Genomic DNA, 13,557 nt, shown 5'->3' on the forward strand with positions numbered 1-13,557 from the left:
GTGGTGTTAAAATGCTGACTTATTTCTTTACTTTCAAGCTTCTTTTTTACTTTCTTGCGTTTCACAGAAAAAGTCAGAGTCTCCGAAGTGGCTCTGGTGTCTTACCACAAGAGAGCCAGGAGTTCGTCTCTGCTCTTGCTTTTTTTTTTTTTTTTTTTTTCTGTTTGCTTATTTGTTTTTAGTATTTTTAGTGTGTTTTGGAAACATGTCTTTAGAGTGAGTATTTAAAAGTCAGCTAGCCCTTCCCCGCGCTCCCTGAGGACGCCTCCCTCTCCCAGACCTCGAGACCAGTGGCGGCAAGGATGCCACCCGCAGTCCTGGGGGCGCGCGGGTGTCACTCGGGGGCGCTCGGCTCCCCCCACCGTCAGTCTCACCGGCCGCGAGCGCTGGCAGGCAGTCGGGGCACTTCTAGAGGACGAGAAAGGAACCGCCAGAACGGTAGTGAAACTTTCGCCCGCTGCCGTTCCCGGAGGACCCCAAGGTCCCCGGGCCCCCGGGAGCGGGCGGAAAGCTCAGGGTTGATCCGAGGGTCCGCGCCCCATCCCGGGAAGCACTCGGCCGGTCGACATCCCCGGGACAGGCGGGCACCTGTGGCCTCCGGGGCGGGCGGTCCCCGAGCCACAGCTCCTCCTTAAAGCCGCGGCTCCGCCCCGCCTGCCCACGGTTCCACCCAACCGCCGGGTCCCCGCCGTCTCGGCAAAGTGTCGCAGAGTCGCCAGCCGCTGCCCGCCCAGTCCCTGAGTCTCCGGATCCACCGAGGCCATGGCCAGCGAGGAGCTGGCGAGCAAGCTGCAGCGGCGACTGCAGTGGGAGGAAGGGGACAGCGGGCTCCAGCCGGCGCCCGGAGCCGCCCCAGCCGCCGAGCCGCAGCCGCAGCCGCCCGCCTGGGCGCCCACCGCCAGAGCCGACGCCGAGCTGAGCGCGCAGCTGAACCGACGGCTGGACATCAACGAGGGCGCGGCGCGGCCCCGCCGCTGCAGGGTCTTCCATCCCTACTCGGAGTTCCCGGAGTTCAGCCGCCGCCTCATCAAGGACCTGGAGAGCATGTTCAGACTGTGAGCGCTCGCGCCGTGCGCCCCCGGGGACCCGGGGACCCGGAGGGAGGGGCGGGGGAGGTGGGGCGGTCTCTCGGAGTCCCGGGCCCCGTTTGGGGTAGGACGGAGGGGGCCAGTGCAGCGGTTTCTTTATCATTTAACCCTAACGCCCCCAAGATCCCGCACGCCCCGAGCGATCCCGGCGCGGTGGTGCTGGGTGACCCAGCCGGGCTGGGACACCGAGGGCAGGAGCTGCGGTTCTCCCTGACCTAGCTCACAAGTTCCGCTCGGGCAACCGAGCCCGAATCCTGGGCTCAGGGGTCCAGACGACGGGTCCCGCCCCCTCCGCCGCCTGGCTCGGAGATTTTGCCCAGCACGCAACTTCTAGGAAACCGAGACGCGCTGCGCCTCACCTGCCAACTTTATCTCCCGAGGGAGAAATTAGCCTTCTTTGTCCTTTATCTTTTAAAAACAAAGGAGGAAACTTATCCTTGGCTGCTGCGCGGGGTTTGCTGTACCCGCGGAGACAGAGAACTGGGGGTTTGTTAAACTTCGCAGATCAGTACGTTCCGGGAGCGAGCGCGTTTGGGGAGCCTCCTGGGGGCGTCGCCTTGGCCGTGTTCCCTCTTCTTGCCTCTTGGGCAGGAGGCGCCCGTAGGAACCGGACACGGCAGCTGGCAACTGGTCCGACGTGGGTTCATTCCGGTCGTGTCCCTCGGGGGAGCCTCAACCCCTGGCGATGGAGGCAGCGTTGCCTGGTGGCCTGTACTAGTAGTCGGCCTTGTAGCCTGGCAGCTCCCTGGGCCTCAGTTTCTTCATCTGGAGAGTGGGGAGAAAAAAATCATCCTGCCTTTTAAGGCAAGAAAGTATTTTGCACACCATAAGCTCCCAACTGAGCTATTAATATTTGTTGGAGAATTTCGCCAAGACCGGGAAATGCCTGGGGGGACCGGAGGCCGCCGGCCAGGTCTTGCTTGGGGCGTTTTAAAAAGCACTTGGAATGTGTTTGTCCTACCCGCGGAGGTTCTATTTAAAGGCGCTGTGGCCGGCGCTGTGTGGCGGGAGCCTGAGCCCCTTCCTGAGGCCGGACTGCGTCCAGCTCCAGCCTCGGCACCGAGGTCGGCAGATTGGTACCCGGAGCCACCGCGTCTCCTCGGCTTCCTCGACACCCTAATTTCCCGGTCCCTCGCTTCCAGGCTGTTCTCTGGAGTTAACACCTACTACTAAGTTGTCAGTCGTGTCCGACTCTGTGCGACCCCATAGACGGCAGCCCACCAGGCTCCCCTGTCCCTGGGATTCTCCAGGCAAGAACACTGGAGTGGGTTGCCGTTTCCTTCGCCAATGCATGAAAGTGAAAAGTGAAAGAGAAGTCGCTCAGTCGTGTCCGACTCTTAGCGACCCCATGGACTGCAGCGCACCAGGCTCCTCGGTCCATGGGATTTTCCAGGCAAGAGTACAGGGGTGGGGTGCCATTGCCTTCTCCTGGAGTTAACACCTGGTGGGTGTAATTTGGGCTGTTATGGAGCCCTGGGGCTTCCCACGTGGCGCTAGTGGTAAAGAAGACATAGAAAAAAGAAAGCAAAGTGAAGTGGCTCTGTCCGACTCTTTGCGACCCCATAGACTGTAGCCTACCAGGCTCCTCCATCCATGGGATTTTCCAGGCAAAACTTCTGGAGTGGGTTGCCGTTTCCTTCTCCGGGAAAGAAGACATGAGAGATGCGGTCTGATCCTGGTGGGGAAGATCTCTGGAGGAGGGCATGGCAACCCACTCCAGCATTCTTGCCAGGAGAATCCCACGGACAGAGAGGAGCCTGGCGGGCTTCGGACCCTAGGATTGCGCAGAGTCAGAGATGACTGAAGCGACTTAGCCCAGCAAGGAAAGCTGAGTCGAGGCGGAAGACTGACTGGGGCAGAGACTGAAACGTGTGCGGTTTGTCAGCACCCCTTTGACTTATTTGGGGTTATGCCTTTCCTGGTGTACTCTTCCCCGAACTGACGGCTCCCAGGGCCCAGCGGTTCCTCCCAGTCCAGGCAGCTTTAGAGAGGGCATCGCAGGGACTGTCATCTTCCTCTTGCTTTGGGGTCACTCAGATTTCTTTCATTTATTTATTTTTATTTTTATTATGTTTTTTCTGTAGAACAGTCTTGGAAAGGCTGTTTGTTTGTTGGCTGCCTAACAGTAATAAAGAGAGTCCACACACTCAGATGGCTGGATGGCATCGCCAACTCAATGGACATGAGTTTGAGCAAACTCTGGGAGTTGGTGATGGCCAGGGAGGCCTGGCTTGCTGCAGTCCATGGGGTCGCAAAGAATTGGACTGAACTGAACACAATCAGAGGGGCTTGGGAGATCAAGCAAGATGGCACCGATGAGGAAACAGATGCTGAAAGAAGGTCAAGCTAAAGGACAGGCAGTGTGTGCTCTAGGGTCCTGAAGAACTGGCAGGCTAGTCAAGTGTGGGACTTCTTTCTCCAGAGCTACCGTGTCAGTCACAAGTCTAGCTGGGGTTTTCTGCCACTTGCAACCAAAACTGGCAGAAACAAAAAGGGCATTAATGGGCTCAAGAAGTTAAGAAAAAAGGGCTGGTGTCAGGTATGGCTGTATCTGGGAGCTCAAATGATGCCCTCAGAGGTTCATGTCTTTTTCTGAGCCAGCTTCCTCTCTGTGTGGTCCCCATTCTCAGGTGGCTTATCCCTGGGGGTGGCGGTGTGGCCGCAGCAGCTCTAGTAAGTCCAGTGGGAAGGGTAACCATAGCAAAGGCCTTATTGTGTGTGTGTCTTTTGTAGCTTTACTATTTTTTCTGGTTGGCTCTGAATCTATTACTGTGGCCAGAGGAATTCATTGCTCTGATTGACCAGGCCTGAGCCACGTGGCCCACCCCTGCGGTGACTGGCAGAGGGCTTGGCAGTGGGACTTTTACTGAGGAAGCCGGTGTGTGCACTGTGGTAAAATCGCCACCTTCCTGTGAGGGCCGGGTAGCTGCTGTGACTGCCAGGGGCAGAGACAATTGGGAGAATCATGCTTTCCCTGACGGTGGTTTGGAAAAACCCTTCCCTCCCCCCCCCAATCTAATGCTATACTGTAAGCGCTTCAGTCGTGTCTGACTCTGCAACCCCATGGACTGTAGCCCTCCAGGCTCCTCTGTCTGTGGAATTCTCCAGGCAAGAATACTGGAGTGGGTTGCCATGCCCTTCTCCAGGGGAACTTCCCCATCCAGAGATTGAACCCAGGTCTCCAGCATTGGCAGGTGGGTTCTTTACCACTAGCATCATCTGGGAAACCCCCCTTAAATCTAGTATCAGGACCCAATTATCCATTATGAGTTTGGAAAAGGTACAGACAGAGCCCCCCTCCCCCTCATTCCAGGGTCATTCGCTGTGATCGTGGGCAAGTTGCGTAACCACGTCTCGCTCTTCATCTGTAAAATGGGGGCAGCTGTTCCTTTCAAGTTTTTTTTTAACTGAATTTTTAAAGTTTATTTTTGGCTGTGCTGGGTCTTCGTCACTGCACGGCTTTTCTCTAGTTGTGGGGCCTGGACTTTCCACCGCCGTGGCTTCTCTTGTTGTGCAGCACGGCCTCTAGGGCATCGGGGCTTTAGTAGTTTCGGCTCCCGGCTCCAGAGCACAGGCTTAGCAGTTCTGGCTCACCGGCTTAGTTGCCACATGTGGGATCTTCCCAGATCAGGGATAGAGCCCACGTCTCCTGCATTGGCAGGCAGATTCTTTCCCACTGAGCCCCCAGGAAAGCCCTCTTTCAAGGGCTTGGTGAGAACTGAGTGAGAGGAGTGGGTGACGAGCGCCAAGTCAGCCTGAGACGTGAAACAGGGGCGTTCTGTTGAGAGCCGTTCCCCAGCTTTGGCTCCAAGCCCCATGTCTGTGTCCGAAACCCTCCCCGCCCTGCCACCCACATGGGCACAAACAGGGACTCGTTGGCCCTGGCCCCCGTGAGCGTCCACCTGAGCGTGACGGGGTCCTCCCCTCAGGGGTTCCTGCCCAGTTTTCTCCCCTGGGAGGCAGCTGAACTCTTGCTCCCCCAACCCCACCAGGGTCAGGAGCTCCCAGCCAGGGAGAGTTTGTCACCTGGACCCCTCTGACTCAGCTCTGCCCTTCAGTCCTCATCCCCCTCCTACCCTCACGGCTGCTGTGGGGCCTGGCATCTGGGGATTTGCCACCTGCTGGCTTGGCACTGCCACCTTCCTGTAGGTGCCCTTTGCAGTTGATGAGGTCCTTGATCCCAGCTTTGCTCACAGCTCAGCCCAGCTTTCCTGCTGGCCCTCTTTCATGTTTCCCTCTTCCTGCTGTCCTACATGACTTTAAAAAAAAACAAAAAAACCTGCATGACTTAAAAAAAAACCACTACATCTAGGTAAGTCCTCTTAAAAACCTCACTGTTGCTCACAGCCCCCTTCACATCCAGTCACTCCTGCACTGAACCTTTTCTGCAGCTGCTCTCTGAGGACTGGGCAAGGAAAGCACTTCGTGGGGGTCTTCCAGGTACCTATGCCTCCTAGGCATGCCCACCCCTCTCCGATCCTCTCCCTGCCCTGTGAGTGCGTTGCTATGGCGTCACCTTATCCAGCCAGCAGCTGGTGATTGCCACGTGTCTGCTCCACCTGAAGCGTACCTCGTTGTTGTTGTTTTTCAGCCACTAAGTCATGTCTGACTCTTTGTGACCCCAGGGACTGAAGCACGCTAGGCCTCCCTGTCCTCCATAATCTCCTGGAGCTTACTCAAACTCGTGTCCATTGAGTCAGTGATGCCATCCAACCATCTCATGCTCTGTCGTCCCCTTCTCCTCCCATCTTCAATCTTGCCCAGCATCAGGGTATTCTCCAACGAGCCGGCTCTTTGCACCAGGTGGCCAAAGTACTGGAGCTTCAGCTTCAGCATCAGACCTTCCAATGAATATTCAGGATTGCTTTCCTTTAGGATTGACTGGTTTGATCTCCTTGCAGTCCAAGGGACTCTCAAGAGTCTTCTCTAGCACCACAATTCGAAAGCATCAGTTCTTTGGCGCGCAACCTTCTTTGTGGTCCAACTCTCACATCCATACCTGACTACTGGAAAAATGCCTCTTCCTCCCTTTTTCTACTTCCTTTGCTTTTTATGCTTAAACTGAAAAAAAATCGTGTGAAAAATCTCAAAGAACACATAACACATTAACTTGTTTTCCTTGCTTTCCATGCTTTATCCATTGCAGAAGCAGTGTTGTGAGCCTGTTAAGAACATGAACTTGGAACCAGGCTCCCTGGGTTCAAACCAACTCTACCACTTGCTACTTCAAAGGTTACTTTAGGCAGGTTGCCGGAAGGCTCTGTGCCTCAGTCTCCCTTTCTGTCAGATGGGGATAGAATGGCACCTGGCTTGTGAGATTATTGTGGGAATTAAATGAATTCATGTATGTGAAGCAGTTAGTGCAATGCTTGGCCCATGGTGAGGCCAGTAGGTTTGCGGCACTAATTTTCACGGCTGTAATTTGGGTGGATATGCAGGTTCTGTGTTGTGCGTTTTGTTAAACAGTTTGCAAACACTTTGCAATGGCTGCTTTATCCTTTGAAGCCGATTTCTCCTGCAGCTTGAGCTGTGGAGTGCGGACATGGACGTGGATGTGCATGGCCGCTTGCTGGCTTATTCGCCCCTCTGGGACTGCACCCAGGGGGGTTGTTGAAGGGATTCACTCACTGCACTGCGGGGTGAGTGGATGTGAGTCCTAAGGCTGCTGTAACAAGGACCACAGGCTGGTGCCTTAAAACAAGAGAGATGTGTTTTCTCACCATTCTGGCAGCTGGAAACTGAAGTCATGGCGTCAGCTGGGCCACGCTCCCTCTACAGGCTGTAGGGAAGAACGCTTTCATGCCTCTTCCAGCTTCTGGTGGTTGCCAACAATCCTTGGCATCCCAGGCTTACAGACATATTGCTCCAGTCTCTGCCTTGAGAGCCCCATGGCCTTCTCCCCGTGTGTTGTCTTCACGTGGCCTTCTTGTATAGACGCCTGTTATTGGATTTAGGGCTCACCCGAATCCAGTGATTTCATCATCTATTTTTTTTGGTTGTGCTGGTCTCCGTTGCTTTGGCCAGGCTTTCTCTCGTTGTGGCGAGCGGTTCGCAGCCTCCTGATTGCCGTGGCTTCTCCTGGTGCAGAGCTCAGGCTCTAGGAACATGGGCTTCAGTAGTGCAGCACTCGGGCTGAGTAGTTGTGACTCCCAGGAGTTGTGGCCAGGCTCAGGGACGTGGGGGATCTTTGTCCCCCAACCAGGGACCAAACCCTTGCCCCTTGCAGTTGAAGTGCAGAGTCCTAACCATTGGACCGCCAGGGAATTCCACAGTATGGCTTCATCCTAACTCAATTTATCACGTCTGCAAAGATCCTACTAGCACAGAGGTCATGTTCTGCAGGTCTGGGTGGCTGTGAATTTTGAGGGGACCCCCTTCAGCTCATTACTGAGGGCGGGCAGAGGTGTCCAGTTGGTGTGCACCATGACTGTCCCGTCCTGGCCTCCTGGGAGAGTACAGTGGTGGGGAGGCCCTTCCAAGGAGCCTTCAGGTTTAGGAACGTTCTGCCATTTAGGTGATTTAGGAATGTCTGAGAGGTAACCCAAGCCAGAATGATTCCTACCCCAACAGAAGGGGGATCAGATGGAGTTGCCGTCTAACTGCAAAAAAACAAACAAAACCAGCAGAAAACCCTTACTTGTGCCAGGAGTGCACTTACTTTCAGCAAGAATTTGGTTTCTAATCAGTCTCTAGATCCAGATTGTGATGTCGCCTTTGAGTTCACCCAGAACCTGACTTGACCGGATCAGAGTATGCCCATTCTTTTTGTCTGGGCCTCTACTCACATAGACATTGCAAAACGTGCTTTGATCTCTTTAATACTATTTAAAAGTATTTTGCCTAGGGATTTCTTACATTTTCAAGGTTTTAAAAACTCCTGGATTCTTGCCAGCCTGTGAACACAGTGGATCCTTGGAGTGGGGGTCGTTTGTCTTTATATTGTTGGGACCTGGTGTGTTGTAGAAGAGAGAGAATTTTCTAATGAGTGCGGGAAGCCAGAGGCATCACCAGCCCGGCCAGAAAAAGTTCCCTTTCCATCTCCAAGCGTGTTACTGGATAGCCTGGGCCCAGAGAATAGTGGCCTGATTTTAAAACGAAGAGGAAGAGGGCCCCGAAGAAACTGACTCTACAGAGTGTGTCCAGGGCTGTAATAGGAGCTGGTGGAGCGGTCAAGGTTAGACAGGAAATTTTAATTACCCTGCACTCATCCAGAGGCCCTGTTCAAAGGGAGGTAATGAGGAGAACCACTTAAAGACAGGACCCAAATACAGCATCTTAAAATGCAGCTGTGATGTTTTTGCAGCATACTAAAAGCTTGTGTTTCAATTCCCCACAGAGAGGGTGGAGAGAGGAGCGTTTGGCTATGGGAAAATTGTCTTTTTATGCGGAATCCGAAACGATGATGTCATGGACGCCCTGCCAGCACCCGACTCCCTGTCACCACTGAACTCCGAAAAGGCGGGGCTGTCCTGGAATTCTTCATTTCTCGTCTCCCCCATCCCCAGTTGCTTTTTCTCCTCTCTAGATTTTTCTCTGAGGGAAGGAGGAAGAGATGTGGAGATGGAGGGCTGGAATTTGCCGAAAGGGGTGAAGGGAGCCGAGTTAAGGTTTGCTAGGGAAGAGGGAGGGGAGGCAGCCCACCCACTCTTGTCTGTATCTTTCCAGTGAATTGCCTTCTACCCAGAGAAAGGTGGGTGGAAATAACCGGACATTAAGTGCTTCTTTTTCCTCCCGTAGAGAAAGGCAAGGGCTTCTGACTCTCCTGATTGTGTCTTTGGTGCAGAGTCATCCACCTTAGAGTCGAAATTCCCTCACCTGCACTGGATTATGCCTGTTTGAGTGTTTTGGTTGAAGGCGGGGCAGGAGAACTCAGGGCTTGTGTGAATTCCTGGCGAGTGGTCAGCCAGAACCCAGCCAGGTCGGCTTCTGTTTGAGGCCTTGGTCTCTGGCAGAAAGATGCTATAACTGGGAACTATTTCTTACAGGGGTTTAAGCACTGGTTTTCTTTGCCCTGGTTGTGTGATGTGGGAGGAGCTGGAAGGAGGTGGCGCGATTTCTGGCGGTTTCATCTTTGCAGAGAGCTTCCTTCTTTTTATTCCTTGCTCCTCATATCCTCTCAGGGATGTCTCCTCCACCCTCCTCATTACAGAGCATCCTGTTTTGTGAGAATTCAAGTGACTTATTAAAATTCTACATGAGGCAAAAATAAAAAGTCTTTTTCCCTTTCTCCCTTGCAAAATTAAGTGCCTGGTGTCAAAGCTTCAGGGCTTCCCTGACGGCTCAGCAGTAAAAGAATCTGCCTGCAATAAAGGAATCTGCCTGCCAATGCAGGAGACTCGGGTTCGAGCTCTAGATCGGGAAGACGCCCTGGAGGAGGAAATGGCAACCCACTCCAGTAGTCTTGTCTGGGAAATCCCATGGAGAGAGAGGACCTGGTGGGCTAGGGTCACAAAGAGTCGGATACAACTGAGTGACTGAGCACGCTCAAAGCTTTAAGGTCCAGGGACCTCTAACTGTATTTACACCCTTAGCCCTATAACACCTCCCTGCCCTAGTCTAACTAGTGAATAGAAATACCTTCCTCCACTGGGTTTGGGGAGTTTGGTGGACATGGGCTACGTCCTGCGTGGTTTTATGGTGCAGCTGACCCAGGGAATCTCTCAGGATGTGTTGCATGAATCAAATCTTTGGAGCTAGTGGATCCCAGGCCTGTCTTCTTGGGCGGAGATACTCAGTGGAGGAGCCCAGCCCTCACGCTGGATTTTTGCACAGCTCGCTATTAGCTGCCTGCTTCACGGATAGCTGTGTATCATATGCACTCTAGCAGGCTCACCCGTGCCTAGAGGCATGCTCACTCACGCTCTCTCACACAAAGCTTTGGCCTCATCATAGAGTCCTCCTGGAACAAACCTCTGCCTTCCCCCCTGCTTCTGTGTCCCCTGAGTGTTGATGACTGAAGGGCACCCCGGTGCTAAGTCAGATGCTCCTTGGAAGGCCTCTGTACAGGGGGACCTGAGTTACTGGAATGTGGACTGTGCCATTCTGCAGTCCCGACGTGTACTCAGTGGCCCCAAGACGCAGACCTGCGGCTCCCTGGTAAATCCTTCCTAGGTTCCCAGGCTGCCTGGACCTTCTGTGACCCTCCCTCAGTGCTCCCACCCCTGGGCTCCCGTGACCAGCACTGTCTGTGCGTTTGCTGATGCCTGCTCCTGTGGAGTGGTAATAATGGTGATAATGATGAATCTCTTTCTCACCTCCTGTCATGACCTATTCATTCATTCAGCTTTCTCATTCATTCAGCAAAGCACATGCCAGGTACTGGGGTTGTACAGATTGATCTGGAGGGGTTTCTGCCCTTGAGACGCTCAACAAACTTTGAACAGTGGGATGGATTAACCACAATACTGCTTGACAGGGAAGGATTCAAATCCCAGGAAAGCCGTCCACCACTCATGTACAAGACACCCCGTGTAGCCTAGCAGACCCTGGGGGATGTTGCATTCAGGAGGGCGGTCGTGGTCTTTCTGGACACAGCCAGGGAGGAGCAGCCAGCCAGGACTGGGAAGGGATTCGGGCCCGTGATGGATCTGAAGGCCTCTTGGAGCCAGAGGATGGGGGCTGAGAGCTTGAAGTCTGGTGGGGACCTGCTCAACCTTAGGGGGCAGAAGGTGGGCAATGAAGCCGCAGTGAAAGACACAGTGTAGAGAAGAAAGAACTTTCTCATGGTTGGAGTTGTGGAGCAATGGAAGGAATGATCTCAAAGGTGGTAAGCCCCTTGGTCGGGAGTTCCAATGGAAGGTGGGTGGTCTGTCTTCATGGAGTGAGAGGTTTGCAGTAGGGAAGTGTTGGAAAGTTCCTGGGAGGCTAGGGGCTGGGCTAGATGGCCTTCAAGGTTCCTTCTGGGCCAGGGTTGGGCCAGCTTGGTCTGTAAAGAGCCAGGTGGTAAATATATTTGACCTTGTGGGGTCCCTAGAGCCACTCGGCCACTGTGATAGACAGTAGCAGCAGAGAGTGCGTCCAGGAACCTAAACTCAGCAGCATGGCCGCATCCAGAGAAAACTTGGTGAGCGGGGTTTGCCTGCAGGCCGTGGTGTGCCAGCCCCTGTTGAAGGCAGTTGTTTTGGAAACTTCTGAATCCCGAGCCCTGTGAGTCTTTGGTGGTCTCGTTCATCCCCTCTTTCATTTCTTGGCCTTTCTCCCTGCCTGTGGCCTGGGGTTTCACTGGCTAGGGCAGACCTCAAGCCCCCAGGGGAAAAGGAGCCAGAAGTGGACGTGGACGGGAGAGTGAGCCTGGAACCCAGGACCCAGAGTCACTTCTGGAAGATTGTTGCTGGACCAGAAGCAACAGGTCCGTCTGCTTCTCTTGCCAACTTGGAGGACCGGGCAGCTGGGAGCCCTCAGAAGGGCTGCCTTGGTGTTCCTTCCTCTGAGAGGTGGCCCAAGGTGTGTTTGAGCCGGGCGGTGGTCGGGGAGGACTTAGGGACTTCCCTAGTGGTCCAGTGATTAGGACTCTGCGCGTCCACTGCAGGCGGCACAGGTTCGATCCCTGGTCAGGGAACCAAGATCCCACAAGCTGAATGGTACAGCTAAAAAAAGAGAGAGAGAGAGAGCTTAAAAACTCCAGATGAAAAGGAAAGTGCAAGCTAACTTGGTTGCACAAAGTTGCACCATGGGGCCTTGGGTGTCTGCCTCCTTGAGCCCCATGGTTAGAGGAGGCATTCTTCATCTCAGGTTTTTAGACCAGCACCCCTCACCCCCTGCCATGCTCCTTTGTTATCTTTATCATCTCTGATTTCTTCCTCTTTTAGGAGGTCTCCAGGTGGAGAGGCGGGAGTGCTTGGGGCCAGCACCCTCTTTGGTGGGCGTCTCCTTACACTAATGGCTCTTGCGCCCTTTGAAAGTGTGGCTGTCTGATGTTGTCTTGCTGGTGGCCCTTCTTTGTGGGTAGGCTTTTGTGCAAGTCATGGGTGGGTCGCTGTCTGTGTCTGGGGGTGTCCAGACCTGGTCTTGCTTTCTTTCAGTCTCAGCCTGGCGGCTCTGTATGTTGCTAAACGAAAGTCAGTTCTTTGATTTTTGGAAGTGAGGGCTGGGTGGTCTGTCCCCGCACAAGGCTGCTTCTAGTTGACAATACATCCTCACACTCTGCCAGCTTGGGTCAGGTTTAGAAACTCTCATGTGCCCAAGGCTGGCCCTGCCGCCCCTTCCTGGTCAGAATGGCAAGGGACCCCAGGGCTGTGATTGATCCCAGCCCTGGGCTATCAGCTCCCGGGGATCCCCTGGCCCCACCTGGCACTGCTCCCTGAACTCTGTGCCTGGGATGGTGGACCCCGGCCATCTGTCCTCTACCAACAAGGTCTGGCTGAGGACAAGCCCAACTCTGCGCCCTCGGGGACCTGGTGAGCTCTGTCCCAGCTTTGGCGAGGTGTTGGCCCTGATCCTGTGCAGCTCTGTCCGTCTTGGCCTCAGTGACAGGGTCTCTGTCCCCTCCCTAAACGACTCGTGCTCCCCGCACCCTTTCCTGCAAGAGCCAACTGTAGGAAATCTACACTCTGATTGATTCCTACCCATCAGAGCCACTGCTAGCAGAGCACCTGCTGTTCTGTGCAGCACTGTGATTAGCGTTTATACATCGTCCGCATGAGGAGGTGGGTGCTTTCAGCATCCCTCAGTTTACAGATGGGGAAGCCGAGGCGCAGAGAAACTAGATGACTTGCCCAACATGGCACTTTGCGTAAGTGGTGGAGCTGAGGTCTGAACCCAGGTGGCCCGTGTTCTTGTCCCCTGTGCCACCAAGTCTCAACCATCCTTTTTTTTAAAAAAAAAAATTGTTTTTGGCTGTTCTGGGTCTTCCTTGCTTCCCAGGTAGCCTTAGTGGTAAAGAATCTGCCTGCCAGTACAGGCAACACAGAGATGCGGGTTCAGTCCCTGGATCGGGAAGGTCCCCTGGAGAAGGGTCTTCCTTGCTCCGCTCGGGCTTTCTCTAGCGGTGGTGAGCAGGGGCTGCTCTTCGTTGCTGTGTGCAAGCTGCTCATTGCGGTGGCTTCTCTTGCTGCGGAGCCCAGGCTCCAGGCGTGAGGGCTTCAGTGGTTGCACGGCACAGGCTTAGTGGCTCTTCAGCATGTGCGACCTTCCTGGACCAGGAACAGAAGCCTTGTCCCCTGCTTTGGCAGGTGGATTCTTTACCGCTTTGGCAGGTTGAATTGGGCCTTCTCTGGTGGCTCAGCTGGTAAAAAAAAATCCACCTGCAATGTGGGAGACCTGGGTTCTATCCCTGGGTTGATAAGATCCCCTGGAGAAAGGAGAGGCTACCCACTCCAGTATTCTGGCCTGGAGAATTCCATGGACTGTTACGGTCCACCGGGTGGCAAAGAGTTGGACACGACTGAGCGACTTCCACGTCACTTCACTTCTACACCACTGGACCACCAGGGAAGCCCTCAGCCGTCCTCGGCACCCTCCCCTGCGCAGC

The 13,557-nt window shown here is 54.4% G+C and overlaps 1 protein-coding gene across 1 annotated transcript in view; it reads left to right on the forward strand.

Annotated features, from left to right (window-relative positions):
* The first annotated feature begins 762 nt into the window (after nt 1–762).
* The window catches only part of EFHD1 (EF-hand domain family member D1), a 42,908-nt gene continuing 30,113 nt past the window's right edge, over nt 763–13,557 (forward strand). The window contains exon 1 of the mRNA XM_068966539.1: nt 763–1,055. Coding sequence (XP_068822640.1) covers nt 763–1,055 — 293 coding nt within the window. The remainder of the gene's footprint in view (nt 1,056–13,557) is intronic.

The sequence above is a fragment of the Capricornis sumatraensis genome, chromosome 2 (genome assembly GCF_032405125.1).
Source record: "Capricornis sumatraensis isolate serow.1 chromosome 2, serow.2, whole genome shotgun sequence".
Taxonomy (NCBI): Eukaryota; Metazoa; Chordata; class Mammalia; order Artiodactyla; family Bovidae; genus Capricornis; species Capricornis sumatraensis.